This window comes from Salmo salar, chromosome ssa15, assembly GCF_905237065.1.
Source record: "Salmo salar chromosome ssa15, Ssal_v3.1, whole genome shotgun sequence".
In the NCBI taxonomy this organism is placed as follows: Eukaryota; Metazoa; Chordata; class Actinopteri; order Salmoniformes; family Salmonidae; genus Salmo; species Salmo salar.
The window spans coordinates 41326544-41345658 of record NC_059456.1 but is presented as its reverse complement, the minus strand read 5'-3'; the positions used below and the strand labels follow the sequence as shown (position 1 = coordinate 41345658).

The 19115-nt window shown below is 46.9% G+C and overlaps 1 protein-coding gene across 1 annotated transcript in view; it reads right to left on the bottom strand.

Annotated features, from left to right (window-relative positions):
• The window catches only part of LOC106571446 (mitochondrial peptide methionine sulfoxide reductase), a 110065-nt gene that overhangs the window by 23410 nt on the left and 67540 nt on the right, over positions 1-19115 (bottom strand). Inside the window, exons 2-4 of the mRNA XM_014144564.2 lie at positions 9214-9282; positions 7531-7650; positions 2298-2402 (exon numbers count right to left, since the gene is read on the bottom strand). Of these exons, the coding sequence (XP_014000039.1) occupies positions 2298-2402; positions 7531-7650; positions 9214-9282 (294 nt within the window). The remainder of the gene's footprint in view (positions 1-2297; positions 2403-7530; positions 7651-9213; positions 9283-19115) is intronic.

Sequence of the window (19115 nt, the reverse complement as noted above, 5' to 3'; positions counted from 1 at the left end):
CCTGTAGCGCTGTCTTAGGCGTCTCACAGTACGGACATTGCAATTTATTGCCCTGGCCACATCTGCAGTCCTCACCTTGTTGCAGCATGCCTAAGGCACGTTCACGCTGATGAGCAGGGACCCTGGGCATCTTTCTTTTGGTGTTTTTCAGAGTCAGTAGAAAGGCCTCTTTAGTGTCCTAAGTTTTCATAACTGTAACCTTAATTGCCTACCGTCTGTAAGCTGTTAGTGTCTTAACGACCGTTCCACAGGCGCATGTTCATTAATTGTTTATGGTTCATTGAACAAGCATGGGAAACAGTGTTTAAACCCTTTACAATGAAGATCTGTGAAGTTATTTTGTTTTTTACAAATTATCTTTGAAAGACAGGGTCCTGAAAAAGGGATGTTTCTTTTTTTGCTGAGTTTATTTATAAGGGGACCTAAGCTGAGATAATTTCATTCGCCAACCAACCACCAGACGGTGCTTGCTCTGACAGGCTCGTCTTATGAACCAAACTCACAATCAACCCTGTCTGTCTGGGGAAAACTACCTGGAGATGAGACCAGACCAACCACGCTGTAATTTCAATCAAAGTACAGTTCACCTTGATCCATATATAGAAACTGATACCGATACTTCCTGCCTGCCTGTGTAATTATTCTGTTGCTGGGAGCGGAGAGTGAGCTGTGCAGACACACAGTGAACCACACTGGTTTTGTTCCCTGACAAAAAGCTCCCATTCCAACACGCAATCATTGGCTAGGTGTTAGAGGACATTTTTGGTCATACTGTTGATAGTAGTGTCCTGTTACGATCACATGGCATATGACAGTGAGTCTTATGATATGGGAATCAGTAGGTTAACCTCCTCTAGCATCACTGGGCCTTTGAGCAGCACTTCAGAGAGTACTTGACCTTAGTCTCTATCTGAACCTACCTGAATATTACATCCACTTTGGGAACTAAACTACAGTGGGAAGATACTCAGTGAATACAGTGTACCTGCATATAACAAACATTAGGAACACCTTCCTAATATTGAGTTGCACCCCCTTTAGCCCTCAGAACAGCCTCAATTCGTCAGGGTATGGACTCTACAAGGTGTTGAAAGCGTTCCATAGGGATGCTGGCCCATGTTGACTCCAATGCTTCCCACAGTTGTGTCAAGTCGGTTGGATGTCCTTTGGGTGGTGGACCATTCTTGATACACGGGAAACTGTTGAGTGTGAAAAACCCAGCAGCGTTGTAGTTCTTGACGCACTCAAACCGGTGCACCTGGCACCTACTACCATACCCTGTTCAAAGGTACTTCAATCTTTTGTCTGGCCCATTCACCCTCTGAATGGCACACATACACAATCCTGTCTCAATTATCTTCAGGCCTCAAAATCCTTATTTAACCTGTCTCCTCCTCTTCATCTACACTGGTTGAAGTGGATTTAACAGCTGACGTCAATAAGGGATCATAGCTTTCACCTGGATTCACCTGATCAGTCTGTTATGGAAACAGCAGGTGTTCTTAATGTTTTGTACACTCAGTGTGGGTAATGCATTATGAATGCATATTGTATTTAATCAGGATCTTTGTTTGAGCCCACCATATCAAACCATCTAATCTAAAATAGCATCTTTGAAAAAGTTGAATGGAGGAAATGAACAGTTATATTCTGCACGCTATGTGCAACAGCAGTATTCTGGAGCCAAACCACTCAGGAAGTAGGTCATGATTCATGACACTGAAGTGACCTGAGAATGATAACGTAGTACTGTCAACAGTGTGGAAGAAAGTCACCAACAATGTGCCTCATACTATGTGTATTCTACTCTGGGTCATATTGTGTGTGTGTATCTTCTTCTCCACTGTGTGTCATAGCTTGTGTGTGTGTGTGTTTAAGGTTGTCCAGAGGTTGGGCTGGCCAGCGGAGTTGACGTGCCTGAGGTGAGGAGGGGTCAGAGCTAACACAGAGAGGCACATTTCTCTGGGGCCGTGTGTACCCTGTGGACTCACACACACTCACACAGGGTCAACAAGGGTCAAATTAAACACACACTCACAGCGCTGTGTGTGATTAGGTCACACACTCCAGGCACCTCTTTGGGTGGAGCGTGACTTTCTCTCTCTCCTTCCCTTCCTCCCTCCCTTCATTCCATAGAACCCTGATTGTAGGCGCCTCAAAATGGCGGACTCACCATTTTGCTATGGATAGCTTAGGGCAGAGAGAGAGCAGTATAGACTTGGTTTAAACTACGGCAAGTTGTTTGGAAATACTGTACCAGAGGTGTCTGTGTGTGGATGGACAGAGAGGGTTTTTACCTTGAGTTGGGTTGTGGCTCTCCCAAAACACCTTGAGCAGCGTGGAGAAACTTGTCTTCTCTGGCTCCCAGACCACCCGGACAACCTCAGTATGACCTGTTCTACCTGAAGGAGACAGCAGAAGACAGGAGAGATGGGGAGGTTAGAAGTAGGCAGAAAGTTGCCACAATCCACTGGTCCAGGATCAGATATTTCCTTATCACTCTGGTTAAGATTAGGAGTGGTTTATGATAATCTCATTCTAGCTCTGTGGATAAGTAACCTTGAGTTTTCTATCAACTCATCAGAAGCAGTGAAAAGCCTGACTGTGAGTGTCTCTTGTTCTCCAGTCCAGTCGTGAGCTGCTGTCCTGGAGGAGTTCTGAATGTTTTAACCAAGAAGAGAGCCCCTCTGGCCCAGGGCTCTGGGGGTACAGTAGGAGTGTCCTCCAACCACGCAAGCTGGAGACCCAGGACGGTACGGGCTGATTGGATAGAGCTGTTTGGAGAACTCTTTCATTCACTCTTCCTCTTCTACCTCCTCCTTTCTCTTTCTGTCTTCTCATCCCATACTTTGTCTCATCTCGCTCCCCACACTCGCTCCCCACCTCACTGGCAGTTGAATACCTAGTGCCGAGGGACATTCACAAAAGTTCACATCTCAATATGACCGAGTAAAACAGTGTTTCATATAACGGCCCGCTCTTCTATTCCTAATTCAAGACATTTCTAGCGAGATGACTTTATTCCACTGAGATTGGTGTGTGTTTAATATCACCTCATAAGGCTGTGTTCTCCACTATCTGCAGCACATCTACAGCTGGGATATTAAAAAAGTAATAAGAACTAACCTGTAGGGTCACTCTCATTACAGACTGACGCTACAGAGGAACTGTACAATAAACCTGATGGAAGAACACAGTGATGTCCTGGAGACAGGAGGAGGGACAAGGAAGTACATGGGACACAACTGATATGGTGTATAATTTTCTGCACACACACACACACACACACACACACACACACACGAGCACATGCACAGTTGATTGCACAGACGCACGCTCAGATTCAGGAACCCATTTTCTCCCTCCCTCTCTCTACCATTCTCTCTCCCTATAAACAATTATTTCTTTCAAATCCATCCATCCATTGTCTCTCTTTCAGCCTCTCTTTATTTCTCCTTTCTCCTCCATCCGGTGGCTCCCTCGCTCAGCTGGTGGGCCTGGCAGTGGAGCTGTGTGTTCAGGGTGAGCTGAAGGACGCCTGAGACACACACACACACACACACACACACACACACACACACACACACACACACACACACACACACACACACACACACACACACACACACACACACACACACACACACACACACACACACACACACACACACACACACACACACACACACACACACACAGTCATCATCCGCTGGCAGCTCAGGGGAGGATGGGCAACACGGCTGCCAGCATGAGGCTCAGCAGAAGTCAGAAGTCCATATGCCACCACTCTCCGCATCCCACAGCACTATATGCATGGGCTGGAGCAAAGAATATGTTGCACTCTTTTTTATTCAGATTTCTTTTTCAAATGTGATTGACTGTGATTGACCAACTATGGTGTTCAAAGACAATGAGGACTTGTGACCTCATATTCATGTACTGCCCTGTCCTATTTTCTACTGTACACATCCCTCATCCAAATGATGCTTTCCTCCATTCTCTCTCTCTGTTTCTCTGTCTTTGTGTCGGTTGTCTGTTCAATACATTCCTGCAACCCCTAATCCCTTGTTGACACAGGATCCCGTTCCAATCTGCACACTGCAGACGCTCTGCTGGGATTAGCGCTGTCTGCAGAGGAGCCACGGTGTATGTGTGTTTCTGTGTGCAGACAGGGGAAGGAGGAAGGGGTACAGTTATCTTTCTACAGCCACACAGGGCTCAAACCCCCTCACCCCTCCTCAAACCCCCTCACATTGATCTGCAGCCCCAGCAGCAGTGAGTAACAGTCAGTAACAATTAGTAGCAGTCAGTAACAGTCAGACACAGTCAGTAGCATTCAGTAGCAGTCAGTAGCCGCCAGTAGCCGTCAGTAGCCGCCAGTAGCCATCAGTAGCAGTCAGTAGCCATCAGTAGCATTCAGTAGCCATCAGTAGCATTCAGTAGCATTCAGTAGCAGTCAGTAGCATTCAGTAGCCGTCAGTAACAGTCAATAGCATTCAGTAACAGTCAATAGCATTCAGTAACAGTCAGTAGCAATCAGTAGCCATCAGTAACAGTCAGTAGCAGTCAGTAACAGTCAGTAACAGTCAGTAGCATTCAGTAGCAGTCAGTAACAGTCAGTAGCAGTCAGTAACAGTCAGTAACAGTCAATAGCAGTGAGTGGCAGTCAGTAACAGTCAATAGCAGTCAGTAACAGTCAGTAACAGTCAGTAACAGTCAGTAACAGTCAATAGCAGTCAGTAACAGTCAGTTGCAGTTAGTAGCAGTCAGTAACAGTCAATATCAGTCAGTAACAGTCAGTTGCAGTTAGTAGCAGTCAGTAACAGTCAATAGCAGTCAGTAACAGTCAGTAGCAGTCAGTAGCCGTCAGTAACAGTCAATAGCCGTTAGTAACAGTCAGTAGCCATCAGTAGCAGTCAGTAACAGTCAGTAGCCGTCAGTAGCCGGCAGTAGCATTCAGTAACAGTCAGTAACAGTCAGTAGCAGTCAGTAGCAGTCAGTAACAGTCAGTAGCAGTCAGTAACAGTCAGTAACAGTCAGTAGCAGTCAGTAGCCATCAGTAACAGTCAGTAGCAGTCAGTAACAGTCAGTAGCAGTCAGTAGCCGTCAGTAACAGTCAGTAACAGTCAGTAGCAGTCAGTAGCTGGCAGTAGCATTCAGTAACAGTCAGTAACAGTCAGTAGCAGTCAGTAACAGTCAGTAGCAGTCAGTAGCATTCAGTAACAGTCAGTAACAGTCAGTAACAGTCAGTAGCCATCAGTAACAGTCAGTAACAGTCAGTAGCAGTCAGTAGCCATCAGTAACAGTCAGTAACAGTCAGTAGCAGTCAGTAGCAGTCAGTAGCATTCAGTAACAGTCAGTAACAGTCAGTGGCAGTGAGTAGCAGTCAGTAGCAGTCAGTAGCCGTCAGTAGCAGTCAGTAACATTCAGTAACAGTCAGTAGCAGTGAGTAGCAGTCAGTAACAGTCAGTAGCAGTCAGTAACAGTCAGTAACAGTCAGTAGCCGTCAGTAGCCGTCAGTAGCAGTCAGTAACAGTCAGTAGCAGTCAGTAGCAGTCAGTAACAGTCAGTAGCCGTCAGTAGCAGTCAGTAACAGTCAGTAGCAGTCAGTAGCAGTCAGTAGCAGTCAGTAACAGTCAGTAGCAGTGAGTAGCAGTCAGTAGCCGTCAGTAGCAGTCAGTAACAGTCAGTAGCAGTCAGTAGCAGTCAGTAACAGTCAGTAGCCGTCAGTAACAGTCAGTGGCAGTCAGTGGCAGTCAGTAGCAGTCAGTAGCAGTCAGTAACAGTCAGTAGCAGTCAGTAGCAGTCAGTAGCAGTCAGTAACAGTCAGTAACAGTCAGTAACAGTCAATAGCAGTCATTAACAGTCATTAACATTCAGTAGCAGTCAGTAACAGTCAGTAGCAGTCAGTAGCAGTCAGTAACAGTCAGTAGCCGTCAGTAGCAGTCAGTAGCAGTGAGTGGCAGTCAGTGAGCTGAGGCAGGATTTCAGCACCACCAGATGGACAGCTCCCTGCCTCAGCACAGTACTCTGCATGCTACATTCTACAGGGCAGTTCCACTACTGCTAGAACAGAAAACGAATGATAACAAAACATAAATAAAATGAAACACACACACACGCGCACGCACATACACACACAGTCTCACACAAACGTTTCTTTTAGTATCGTTGAGGGAACCAAACAATTGATTCCTATTCAAAATCTTATTTTCCCTAACCCCTAACTCCGAACCCCTAACCCTTACTCCTAACCCTAACCCTAATTGTAATACTAACCCGAAACCTAACCCCTATGCCTAAAATAGTCTGTTTCCTTGTGGGGACCGGCGAAATGTCCCCACTTGTCCAAATTTTACTTGCTTTACTATCCTTGTGATGATTTCTGGTCACCACAAGGATAGTGAAACCAAAAACACACACACACGCACACACACACACACACTGCCGAGGGCCCAGCCAAGGCTGTGAAGGTCAGTGCTGGTCATGAGGGTTCAGAGTTCAGACAATGCCCTCAGTCCTCAGAGGAACACCCAGCAGCAGTATTATGTTACCTCCTATTCCCAGAAAACTACATTCACGCTGAGAGCAAAATCTAATTTCCTAAATCCTAAATCCTAAATCCTAAATCCCTCAAAGCAGGATGGAGATACAGTGGGTGCATCTAAAAATAACACAGAGATAGCTGACAGTGTTTGGATAATGCCCTGAATGTTCAAAAACACCCAACTCCCATTATCGCAACAAAGGAAAACTGTAGAGAACAAGTTCACTGTCTGAACCACGTCGACTTTCTTCCACCGCTGATTTGGATTCTCATTTCCAAACCTATTTTTTATTCTCCATTTCAATAGACAGCTCAAAATGACACCTACTGTAGCTGCTTTGTTACTAAGAGGAGGGAGGCAGAATGAGGACATCCATCACAGAGCTACTGTAGTGATGCTCCTCCTGGTGGATTTCTCTAGTCACACACTGCACACACACTTAGAAAGTAGAATACAGACAGATACTGGTGTGTACCGAATAATGGCCTTGCACACACTCCTTAACTGTCAGGATCATTAAACACACAAACACACACACCATGCTAGACCGCGGTCAACCATTTGTGGCAACCTTCTCCCTGCTCCACTATAAATCAGGCCCGAGGGATTCCATTGTGTTTTCATGGGCAGGTTGTGAGAAAACAAAGAGCTGAATAGTGTCAATATAAACACCAGATACCTCTGCTACTGACTACTTGTGTATTATTCTCAAGACTGCTGCTGCATGTACAGTACAGTAGTACCTGATAGAAATGTAAGGACATTCATTAAATGCGTGTAGAAGTCGATTTAACATGAGGAGAGGATCAACACGTGCATCATTTATGAGGCTGGTTAGAGTGTTACGCACACGGAGTGTGGAGGGCGGCTTATGACACAAAATAGTCAAAATAGTGAATTATTGTGAGCACGCTGTTTGTTCTACAAGCATTTGGACATTGTGACAGGGGCATTGTTGATAGCTAGCTATGTTGAGTGGTACCTGTGCAGGTCTCTTCGTAGGTGGGGTTGGGGGTGAGGCCTCCAGCATAGCCCACTTGGGTGGAGTAGACCCCCTTCTGCTTCCAGAACTTCCTCTCTGCTCCCCAGAAACAGCCCATCCCTTTAACACAACACACCTTAGTCAGAAACAGACCATCCCTTTAACACAACACACTTTGGTCAGAAACAAACCCTCCCTTTAACACAACAGACCTCATACAGAAAGAGACCATCCCTTTAAGACAAGACAGAAAATACTTGTGACCTTGAGACATTAAGGTCACAAAAGCATAGTTCTGAGATATTGAGCATCAAAGTTTTAACATTCCAGATCTCAGAACTGTTATGTTGTGAATTCTTCTTTCATAACCCATTAACGTCCTCACGTACCTAAAGTGCAGAGTATCACAATCCTGAGACATTTGTAAATCCGTTTTTTTAAGGGGGTGCAATTGCAGATATAATCTTATGGCTCTGAAATGTCCGTCTGGGTTCAGACAGACTGTAGCTATTTGAATACAGAAATGATAGAATAACACTATTTTACCAAGACAGAGTCAGAACACATCATCACATACATTAACACATGTATTACGGTCATCACTGAACAACGATGTGACAACATCATTTACTTTCACATTTCTGACTGTTGTTTTTTGCTTGTGTGCCTTTATTGCTGACTAGACTAGCCCAGACCATACCTAGAGGGAGATGGCAAAGACGTGTTCTGATTAGTCCATCTGTATTTGTTCAGGTTTGTGATTGGATTGCAGATAGAACCTTATAGTGCCAAGTTCAAATGGGTTTATACAGATAGGACCTTATAGTGCAAAGTTCAAATGGGTTTATACAGATAGGACCTTATAGTGCAAAGTTCAAATGGGTTTATACAGATAGGACCTTATAGTGCAAAGTTCAAATGGGTTTATACAGATAGGACCTTATAGTGCCCAAGGTCTTGATCTCAGTTAGCAGCATTGGATGGGTGGGTAGATGGATGATAAGGTGGAGTGAGTAAAATACTAAACCGTGTTGATTTCATTACCTCTCTTAGGTGTGACATGAATACAACAGCCCACACTGATACAACACATACCATGTGGGAGCATTAACACAACGTAGGACTGAACGTAGCCAATCACTGGCACAGTGACAACCGGGGGATAGAAGGCAGGCTTTAGTCAAGTCAAGTTAAGTCAAGTCAAGTCAAGGGTAACTGGCACCTTTTAAGGCGGTCCACAGGGGGATTTGTGATTTGAAACGCTCGACCAGTAACAAGAGCATGTAAGGCTGCTTTAAAACATGCTTATTTGTACACAGGCCCAGGAGATAAAGAGGCTGATTTCTCTACTGTCTGTCCTGATGGATTACACAGTTTGACTCCCCGAATGGAGAAAAGAGGAGCTGAACTAATGCATTCTATTAAAGAGATCCTAATCACCCCCTGCAATTAATCTCTGCACCCCTTCCTCCTACCCATCCCATCCCTCTATTCTCTCTCTCAATCTTCTTTTTGTTTTTCACTTATTTTTCTGAACCTAACTGAGTATCGTGGGGGGGACGACGACTAATTACACTATACTGTCCGGGTGTCATCCTCCCCTCTTCCCCCCTATCCCCTGCTCCCTCTCTCCTCTCCCCCCTTCCTCCCATCCTCCCCCCTCTTCTCATACAGATCACTTACCAAACATAGACATCTGAAGTCCCTCGGGGAATGGTGGAACAGTCCTGTTTCCGTTGACGTCGTGCTTGGCTGTAGGACACACAGGGAACAATGGAGAAGGTCTCTGTCAGTCAAACACAGACACACACACACACACAGTGACACACACGCACGAGCGCACGCCAAACACATACGTGCGCACACACTACCACCAAACAAACGCTTACACACCGACACACACACCACTGATACAATAATGACCGGCCATTGAAAGATAGTCTGGTCTATCTCTGGTGTGGAAGGACTGAGGAGGGATTGTTTTTTGCATTTGCAGTAGCCAGCCCGTTGCATACGAGGAGAACTATCTCTAGAAAGGGATGTGTTGTGGGGCATGTCTGCAGTTGGTTCTATTCCACTAAACTAATTACCCAACACAAAGAGGTACTTTGCTATCACAAAATAAAGGCAGTGAAAATTCACCTGGGGGGGTTTTGCAGCATGCGCACACACACACACTGACCCATTTAAACACTCCCATTCATCCCTGCATGATTTCATAGCAACTGGAATCACTGCAATCAGCTGACAAAGCCAGAGGTGGAAGAAGTCCAATTGGGGCTACAGAGCCACCTGGCTGAGCTAATGTGTGTGTGTGTGTGTGTGTGTGTGTGTGTGTGTGTGTGTGTGTGTGTGTGTGTGTGTGTGTGTGTGTGTGTGTGTGCTGCAGATGGCCTGCTGTTGTGGAGGGCAGTGTGTGTGGATTAGGATGAATGGGGGGGGAGTGAGCCCAACATCTGGAGCCAGCCATGCCCTTGCTGTGCTGTCCTCATGCATGGGCGCGTCGCCATGGCAGCCAGGCGTGCCGATACAGTCAGCTGGAGACTGAGCACCAGACAATCTACTGCTGCACCGTAGTCACACGCCCACCACGGCCTCCCTAACACTCAGTCACTCCATCTCCCTGTCGGTCAGTCTCTCTGTCTCCCTGTCAGTCAGTCTCTCTGTCAGTCAGTCTCTCTGTCTCCCTGTCAGTCAGTCTCTCTGTCAGTCAGTCTCTCTGTCTCCCTGTCAGTATGTCTCTCTGTCAGTCAGTCTGTCTCTCTGTCAGTCAGTCAGTCTCTCTGTCAGTCAGTCTCTCTGTCTCCCTGTCAGTCAGTCTCTCTGTCAGTCAGTCTCTCTGTCTCCCTGTCAGTCTGTCTCTCTGTCAGTCAGTCTGTCTCTCTGTCAGTCAGTCTGTCTCTCTGTCAGTCAGTCAGTCTCTCTGTCAGTCAGTCAGTCTCTCTGTCAGTCTGTCTGTCTCTCTGTCAGTCAGTCTCTCTGTCTCCCTGTCAGTCAGTCTCTCTGTCAGTCAGTCTCTCTGTCTCCCTGTCAGTCAGTCTCTCTGTCAGTCAGTCTCTCTGTCTCCCTGTCAGTATGTCTCTCTGTCAGTCAGTCTGTCTCTCTGTCAGTCAGTCAGTCTCTCTGTCAGTCAGTCAGTCTCTCTGTCAGTCAGTCTCTCTGTCTCCCTGTCAGTCAGTCTCTCTGTCAGTCAGTCTCTCTGTCTCCCTGTCAGTCTGTCTCTCTGTCAGTCAGTCTGTCTCTCTGTCAGTCAGTCTGTCTCTCTGTCAGTCTGTCTGTCTCTCTGTCAGTCAGTCTCTCTGTCAGTCTGTCTGTCTCTCTGTCAGTCAGTCTGTCTCTCTGTCAGTCTGTCTGTCTCTCTGTCAGTCTGTCTGTCTCTCTGTCAGTCTGTCTCTCTGCCTCTCTGTCAGTCTGTCAGTCTGTCTCTCTGTCAGTCTGTCTCTCTGTCAGTCTGTCTGTCTCTCTGTCAGTCCGTCTGTCTCTCTGTCAGTCCGTCTCTCTCTCTGTCAGTCCGTCTCTCTGTCAGTCCGTCTCTCTGTCAGTCCGTCTCTCTGTCAGTCCGTCTCTGTGACCATCTCTGTGTCAGTCCGTCTCTGTCTCTGTGTCAGTCCATCTCTCTGTCAGTCAGTCATAGTTTTGCTTCCGCTAATCTGCTTCCTTCAGTTGTACAGAGAAGGGATTAGCAGCTAGGTATAAGAGGTAGAGGTTGCTAGACCAGGATAGACCCTCTCTACTTCAGAGGACAAAGATGGTGTCCTGTATATGTGCACTTATCCTCTGCACTATGGGGGTCCATGATAATATCATCAGTATGACAGGTCTAACTCCCGCTGCAGGGCAGGGACAGTTTCATCACCTCAAACAGATAGTTTCCTTCTCTTCCTTCTCTTCAGCTGTGAGGTTAAAGGAACTCTGCCTTTACTTAAAACACACACAACCTCTCTGACTATAGAGATGTTTTAGGTGACTTCATTTTCAGAACCGTTCGCCTTTTTATTCATACAGAAAGTTGGCAAGGTTAGTTGGATGTTTGTGTAAAGACTCTGTCATGTTGACCTGAGTGACAGAAGACACACTGAGAGGCTTTGGCCAGCCTCAATAAACCCCCTCCATTTTGGAATTGGAAGATTGCTGCTACAGTGCTGTGAACAGGCAGGCTAGCATGGAGCCTAACTGGGCCTAACTCATTTAATCTGGGAGAGTGGAGTGAGGAGAATGCATTAGAACAAACATCATGAAATCACTTTTACATCCACACTGCTCACCAGCCCAGAATGTTTCCCAGAGTTCACCACACAGGGACTCAAGCCAACGCTACATGTAGCATAGTAGTGACTTTGTCCCAGTTTTACTACAGTATCATTCCTATGACTGCCAAAACCTCTGCCAGTGAACCATAGATTTGACATTCTTGCATTGTGAAGTATCAGTCCTGGGCTAAAGCTTTTACCCCTTTTTCTCCCCAATTTCGTGGTATCCAATTGGTAGTTACAGTCTTGTCCCATCGCTGCAACTCCCGTATGGTCTCGAGAGAGGCGAAGGTCGAGAGCCATGCGTCCTCCAAAACACGACCCAACCACGCCGCACTGCTTCTTGACACACTGCCCGTTTAACCCGGAAGCGAGCCGCACCAATGTGTCGGAGGAAACACTGTACACCTGACGACCGTGTCACCGGAGAGAAGAATGGTGCTACGGGGGTATTATCCTAATCTGCAATGCATCATGGCTTTCTGCTGTGGCCATACCATATGGCCCATACCCTCCCATATACAGTGGCTTGCAAAAGTATTCACCCCCTTGGCATTTTTTCCTATTTTGTTGCCTTACAACCTGGAATTAAAATGGATTTTTGGGTGGTTTCTATCATTTGATTTACACAACATGCCTACCACTTTGAAGATGCAAAATATTTTTCTAGTGAAACAAACAAGAAATAAGACAAAAAAACTGAAAACTTGAACGTGCATAACTATTCACCCCCCCCTAAAGGCAATACTTTGTAGAGCCACCTTTTGCAGCAACTACAGCTGCAAGTCTCTTGGGGTATGTCTCTATAAGCTTGGTACATCTAGCCACTGGGATTTCTGCCCATTCTGCAATGCAAAACTGCTCCAGCTCCTTCAAGTTGGATGGGTTCCTCTGGTGTACAGCAATCTTTAAGTCATACAACAGATACTCAATTGGATTGAGGTCTGGGCTTTGACTAGGCCAATCCAAGACATGTAAATGTTTCCCCTTAAACCACTCGAGTGTTGCTTTAGCAGTATGCTTAGGGTCATTGTCCTGCTGGAAGGTGAACCTCCATCCCAGTCTCAAATCTCTGGAAGACTGAAACAGGTTTCCCTCAAGAATGTCCCCGTATTTAGCGCCATCCATCATTCCTTCAATTCTGACCAGTTCCCCAGTCCCTGCCGATGAAAAACATCCCCACAGCATGATGCTGCCACCACCATGCTTCACTGTGGGGATAGGGTTCACAGGGTGATGAGAGGTGTTGGGTTTGCGCCAGACATAGCGTTTTCCTTGATGGCCAAAAAGCTACATTTTAGTCTCATCTGACCAGAGTACCTTCTTCCATATGTTTGGGGAGTCTCCCACATGCCTTTTGGCGAACACCAAATGTGGTTGCTTATTTTTTTCTTTAAGCAATGTCTTTTTTCTGGTCACTCTTCCATAAAGCCGAGCTCTGTGGAGTGTACGGCTTAAAGTGGTCCTAAGGACAGATACTCCACTCTCCGCTGTGGAGCTTTGCAGCTCCTTCAAGGTTATATTTGGTATTTTTGTTGCATCTCTGGTTAATGCCCTCCTTGCCTGGTCCGTGAGTTTTGGTGGGCGGCCCTCTCTTGGCAGGTTTGTTGTGGTGCCATATTCTGGAGTGGCCCAGTCAGAGGCCTTTTGCCTTTTTTATAATGGATTTAATGGTGCTCTGTGGGATGTTCAAAGTTTCTGATATTTTTTTATAACCCAACCCTGATCTGTACTTCTCCACAACATTGTCCCTGACCTGTTTGGAGAGCTCATTGGTCTTCATGGTGCCGCTTGCTTGGTGGTGCCGCTTGCTTGGTGGTGTTGCAGACTCTGGGGCCTTTCAGAACAGGTGTATATATATACTGAGATCGTGTGACAGATCATGTGACACTTAGATTGCACACAGGTGGACTTTATTTAATTAATTATGTGACATCTGAAGGTAATTGGTTGCACCCGATCTTATTTAGGGCTTCATAGCAAAGGGGTGAATACATATGCACGCACCACCTTTCCATTTAATTTTTAAAAACATTTTTAAAACAAGTTATTTTTTAAATTTCACTTCACCAATTTAGACTATTTTCTGTATGTCCATTACATGAAATCCAAATAAAAATCTATTTAAATTACAAGTTGTAATGCAACAAAATAGGAAAAACGCCAAGGGGGATAAATACTTTTGAAAGGCACTGTACACAGAGGGTAAAAACAATATCCAGCCTTTTGCCTTTCCCTGCTACCGTCATTGTAGCACCACGCACTAATGCCCACCATGCAGCCCCAGCCCCTATATCCCATCCACAATACCCAAGCCCCAATACCCCAGCCCCAATACCCCAGCCCCTATACCCCAGCCCCAATACCCCAGCCCCTATACCCCAGCCCCTATACCCCAGCCCCAATACCCCAGCCCCTATACCCCAGCCCCTATACCCCAGCCCCAATACCCCAGCCCCTATACCCCAGCCCCAATACCCCAGCCCCAATACCCCAGCCCCTATACCCCAGCCCCAATACCCCAGCCCCTATACCCCAGCCTCTATACCCCATAGAGGCTGGGGTATATCGCCCAGCCGTAACCTAAGCCCCACCCCCAGCCCAAACCCCAGCCCTAGACGCACCCTCAGCCCTAAACCCACCCTCAGCCCTAGACCAAACCCCAGCCCTAGACCCACCCTCAGCCCTAGACCAAACCCCAGCCCTAGACCCACCCTCAGCCCTAGACCCACCCTCAGCCCTAAACCCACCCCCAGCCCTAGACCAAACCCCAGCCCAAGACCCACCCTCAGCCCTAAACCCACCCTCAGCCCTAGACCAAACCCCAGCCCTAGAACCACCCTCAGCCCTAAACCCACCCCAGCCCTAGACCCCCCCAGCCCTAGACCCCCCCCCCAGCTCCTCCCGTCTCATTATCTTAGTGTGGTGGCAGTAATCACAGCCATTGGGGAACAACCGAACAGAAGCGTGTTCATTAATGGCTGGACGCCTCCCGCTGTAAGATAAACAATCTAAATGTAAATGTCAGCAGGGAAAAACAATGAGTCCAGACAGAATATTAATGACTCGCAACCTCACTCTGCTCTGCTCAGTGTGTGTGTGTGTGTGTGTGTGTGTGTGTGTGTGTGTGTGTGTGTGTGTGTGTGTGTGTGTGTGTGTGTGTGTGTGGGGGGGGGGGTAGCGACACAGAGGAGACACCCGGAGATACCATCAAACTCCCCTCCCTAGCCCCACTGACGCCCCCAAACCCCCCTCCCCTCTCCCAGCGGTCCCCTTTTCCCCCCACCATTCACCAAACTGCTCCCTGTCACCCTGCCCCCCAGGACACATGTCCCCCCTCCCTCCCTGTTAAACATGATTCCACTGTGAAGGGCAGTCACCCTCACAAGCACACTTCATCATTCACTACTCACACACAGACACACACACACACTGAAATCTGTATAAGACTGAAGAGATAGGTTTAGAAAAATACAACTAATAATACGCTATTTATTTGACTGGAAAATTGGAAACAAATACATCTACAGTGGCATGAAAAAGTATGTGAACCCTTCTGGAGTGGCCCAGTCAGAGTCCTGACCTCAACCCGACTGAGATGCTGTGGCATGACCTCGAGAAACAGTTTTGTATAAAGGAATGGTCCAAAATTCCTCCTGACCGTTGTGCAGGTCTGATCCGTAACTACAGAAAACGTTTGGTTGAGGTTATTGCTGCCAAAGGAGGGTCAACCAGTTTTCAAATCCAAGGGTTCACATACTTTTCCCACCCTGCACTGTGAATGTTTACACGGTGTGTTCAATAAAGACATGAAAAAGTATAATTGTTTGTGTGTTATTAGTTTAAGCAGACTGTGTTTGTCTATTGTTGTGACCTAGACAAAGATCAGATCAAAATTGATGACCAATTTATGCAAAAATCCAGGTAATTCCAAAGGATTCACATACTTTTTCTTGCCACTGTATATTGTCTGCCCCTTTCTTTTCCAGATTGAGAAAAGCTGACCCAGAAATGAAGGAAAGAAGTGAATATAAGACGGACCAGCTGACTGTGTGTATTGCTTCAATCCTCTCAGAAGTGCTCTGACTAATGCATTTTGACTCGTACGCGTCCTTCAGCCGAGCGTGATAAACTAAAGCCAGTCTCTAGCACTCTAAATGGCACGGGACACAATGAGAGGAAAGACAAATTGCGTTCTCTAAAATAAAAGAGAAAATAAGCACCACGGACAAAATGTTTTCGAGCACTTTCATTAATATTCCCGTTTATATTTTCCTTGACACACCACACAAAAATTGTTTTTTTACATACAGTAATTATTCTATGCCACGGCTTTGATAGCACATTCTTTAATTTCTTCCCATCTATCTCTGCAAGAATTACAATGAAATTGTTTGTTGATTAATTGAATTGACATTTTCTGTATGGGCATGCTTTAGCCTCCATCACACATATTACACTTGTTGTTGTGTGAAAGAATTGTTTAACCCAGCATCAACATTTACATCACCGGTGAGTTATTTAGCAAAAAACATCATAAGCACACACACACACACACACACACACACACACACACACACACACACACACACACACACACACACACACACACACACACACACACACACACACAGGAGGAGAGAAAGCATGTGTTTTAAGGTATCTTGTGAATAATATCATACAACATCATGTTTTCATTTTCACAAGTCTAATGTCTCTCCCTTCAACAAAAGCTTGATTGTAGCTACGTCGACAGAAGAAGAAGGGGAAGAGTATTTGTGCTGCTCTGTAATGATGTTTTATTTGCCAGGGAAGAGCAGTCAACGCCATTAGAAAGCCCTTCCTAGGTAAACTCACATGAATAATCAAAACAACACGAAGCCCTACTTCAGCATGTGTGTGTGGCTATGTAAATTCAGCTGCAGTGAGAGAGGATCTTCAGTATGACTCTGTGATGGAACAATTCAGACAGGGGAAGCTGAATTTGGCTTTTTTCCCCCCTCCCCTCTCCTATACCCTGCCTAGTAAGCGGTTCCTCTCCACCCTCCCATCTCTCCAAGAGGGTAAGATATGACTAACCAGCCTGCCTGGAGCTTCTTCCCCAGCTCCCCCAAAAACTGTCTGAATAATGAGGGTAATCATGGAGCAGACCTTATCCAAGGTGGCATTTGCACTCTCCCTCTGCCCGCTATCCTCTCTGCCCGCCAGCCTCTCTGCCCGCCTGCGCCCACTGTCCCCGCCACACACTCACTCCATGAGTTAGTGCTGCTCTACTTCCAGCCACTCAGACCGGGCCAGACCCCCTGTATCCGGGCAGGGCTGCTCATTTGGCAGCCTATTAGCCTTGAGAATTAGCTGCAAAAATATGTGCGCAGACATGTGTGAGTTATCTCCATATGTTTATGGGGGGAGCGAGGGTTGATCTGGACTGCTATTGTTAATGCACACAGATGATTCATCGTTTAGAGAGAGTCACAGTGTCAGGTCCTCTGAGATCCTTCCATATTATTCAGATTCAGTTTAGTGGTGAAGGGAGAAAGAGGCACTGTCATTTGTGTGTGTGTGTGTGTGTGTGTGTGTGTGTGTGTGTGTGTGTGTGTGTGTGTGTGTGTGTGTGTGTGTGTGTGTGTGTGTGTCCTCTACTGAGGAGCGATGGCCTACAGCAGACGGATGTACCGTATCTACTGTCCCATCCTGACCAGAGGCGTAAAAGACCTTGGGTTGAAGGGCTGGGTAGATATTCTCTCTGTCTAGCTGTTGGAGTCCGGGAGGTGAACTCATCCATAACATCATCCCTTCACAGTCTCCTCTCATCCCTCTCTACCTCTCTGGTCTAAATGTGGCCAGTGAGAACAATTCCCCCCAGGGCTCTTTGACTGGAGTCCAGAGAGTCTACTTTAGTGAGACTCATGGGAGCTAATCTCTAGAAATAGGTAACAGTCACGGTGAAGTGAGCACTAAATTAAATCTCTGTTTTATGGATTGGGTCCAAATGACCGTCGAAAGGAGAGGAGGCTATTGTCCTACAGGAGGTCGACCCTCTCCCTGGTCGTTTAATTTGAGGAACGCTGTGCCCCTGTCACGTCCCATCCTCAGACCGCTTCCAAGCCCCAGTTTGATTGGTGCCCCTGCTCCTCATTTTAATGTATCTGCCCTCTTCTCTGCTGGAGCTACTGTCGTTGTATAGGCCAGCAGCAGAACGTGCTAGCTTTCCCACCAGCAGCAGAACGTGCTAGCTTTCCCACCACTACTACTGTTGTTGTATAGGCCAGCAGCAGAACGTGCTAGCTTTCCCACCACTGCTACTGTCGTTGTATAGGCCAGCAGCAGAACGTGCTAGCTTTCCCGCCACTGCTACTGTCGTTGTATAGGCCGGCAGCAGAACGTGCTAGCTTTCCCGCCACTGCTACTGTCGTTGTATAGGCCGGCAGCAGAACGTGCTAGCTTTCCCGCCACTGCTACTGTCGTTGTATAGGCCGGCAGCAGAACGTGCTAGCTTTCCCGCCACTGCTACTGTCGTTGTATAGGCCGGCAGCAGAACGTGCTAGCTTTCCCGTCACTGCTACTGTCGTTGTATAGGCCGGCAGCAGAACGTGCTAGCTTTCCCGCCACTGCTACTGTTGTTGTATAGGCCGGCAGCAGAACGTGCTAGCTTTCCCGCCACTGCTACTGTCGTTGTATAGGCCAGCAGCAGAACGTGCTAGCTTTCCCACCACTACTACTGTCGTTGTATAGGCTAGCAGCAGAATGTGCTAGCTTTCCCGCCACTACTACTGTTGTTGTATAGGCCAGCAGCAGAACGTGCTATCTTTCCCGCCAGTACTACTGTCGTTGTATAGGCCAGCAGCAGAACGTGCTATCTTACCCGCCACTACTACTGTCGTTGTATGTGGCAGGGTCTACAGTCAATCACGGACTACAAAAGAAAAACCAGACCCGTCAAGGACCACGATGTCTTGCTCCCAGACAGACTAAACAACTTCTTTGCTCGCTTTGAGGACAATACAGTGCCACTGACACGGCCAGCTACCAAAACCTGCAGGCTCTCCTTCACTGCAGCCAACATGAGTCAAACATTTAAACGTGTTAACCCTCGCAAGGCTGCAGGCCCAGACGGCATCCCTAGCCGCGTCCTCAGAGCATGCGCAGACCAGCTGGCTGGTGTCTTTACGGACATATTCAATCAATCCTTATACCAGTCTGCTGTTCCCACATGCTTCAAGAGGGCCACCATTGTTCCTGTTCCAAAGAAAACTAAGGTCACTGAGCTAAATGACTACCATCCCGTAGCACTCACTTCCATCATCATGAAGTGCTTTGAGAGACTAGTCAAGG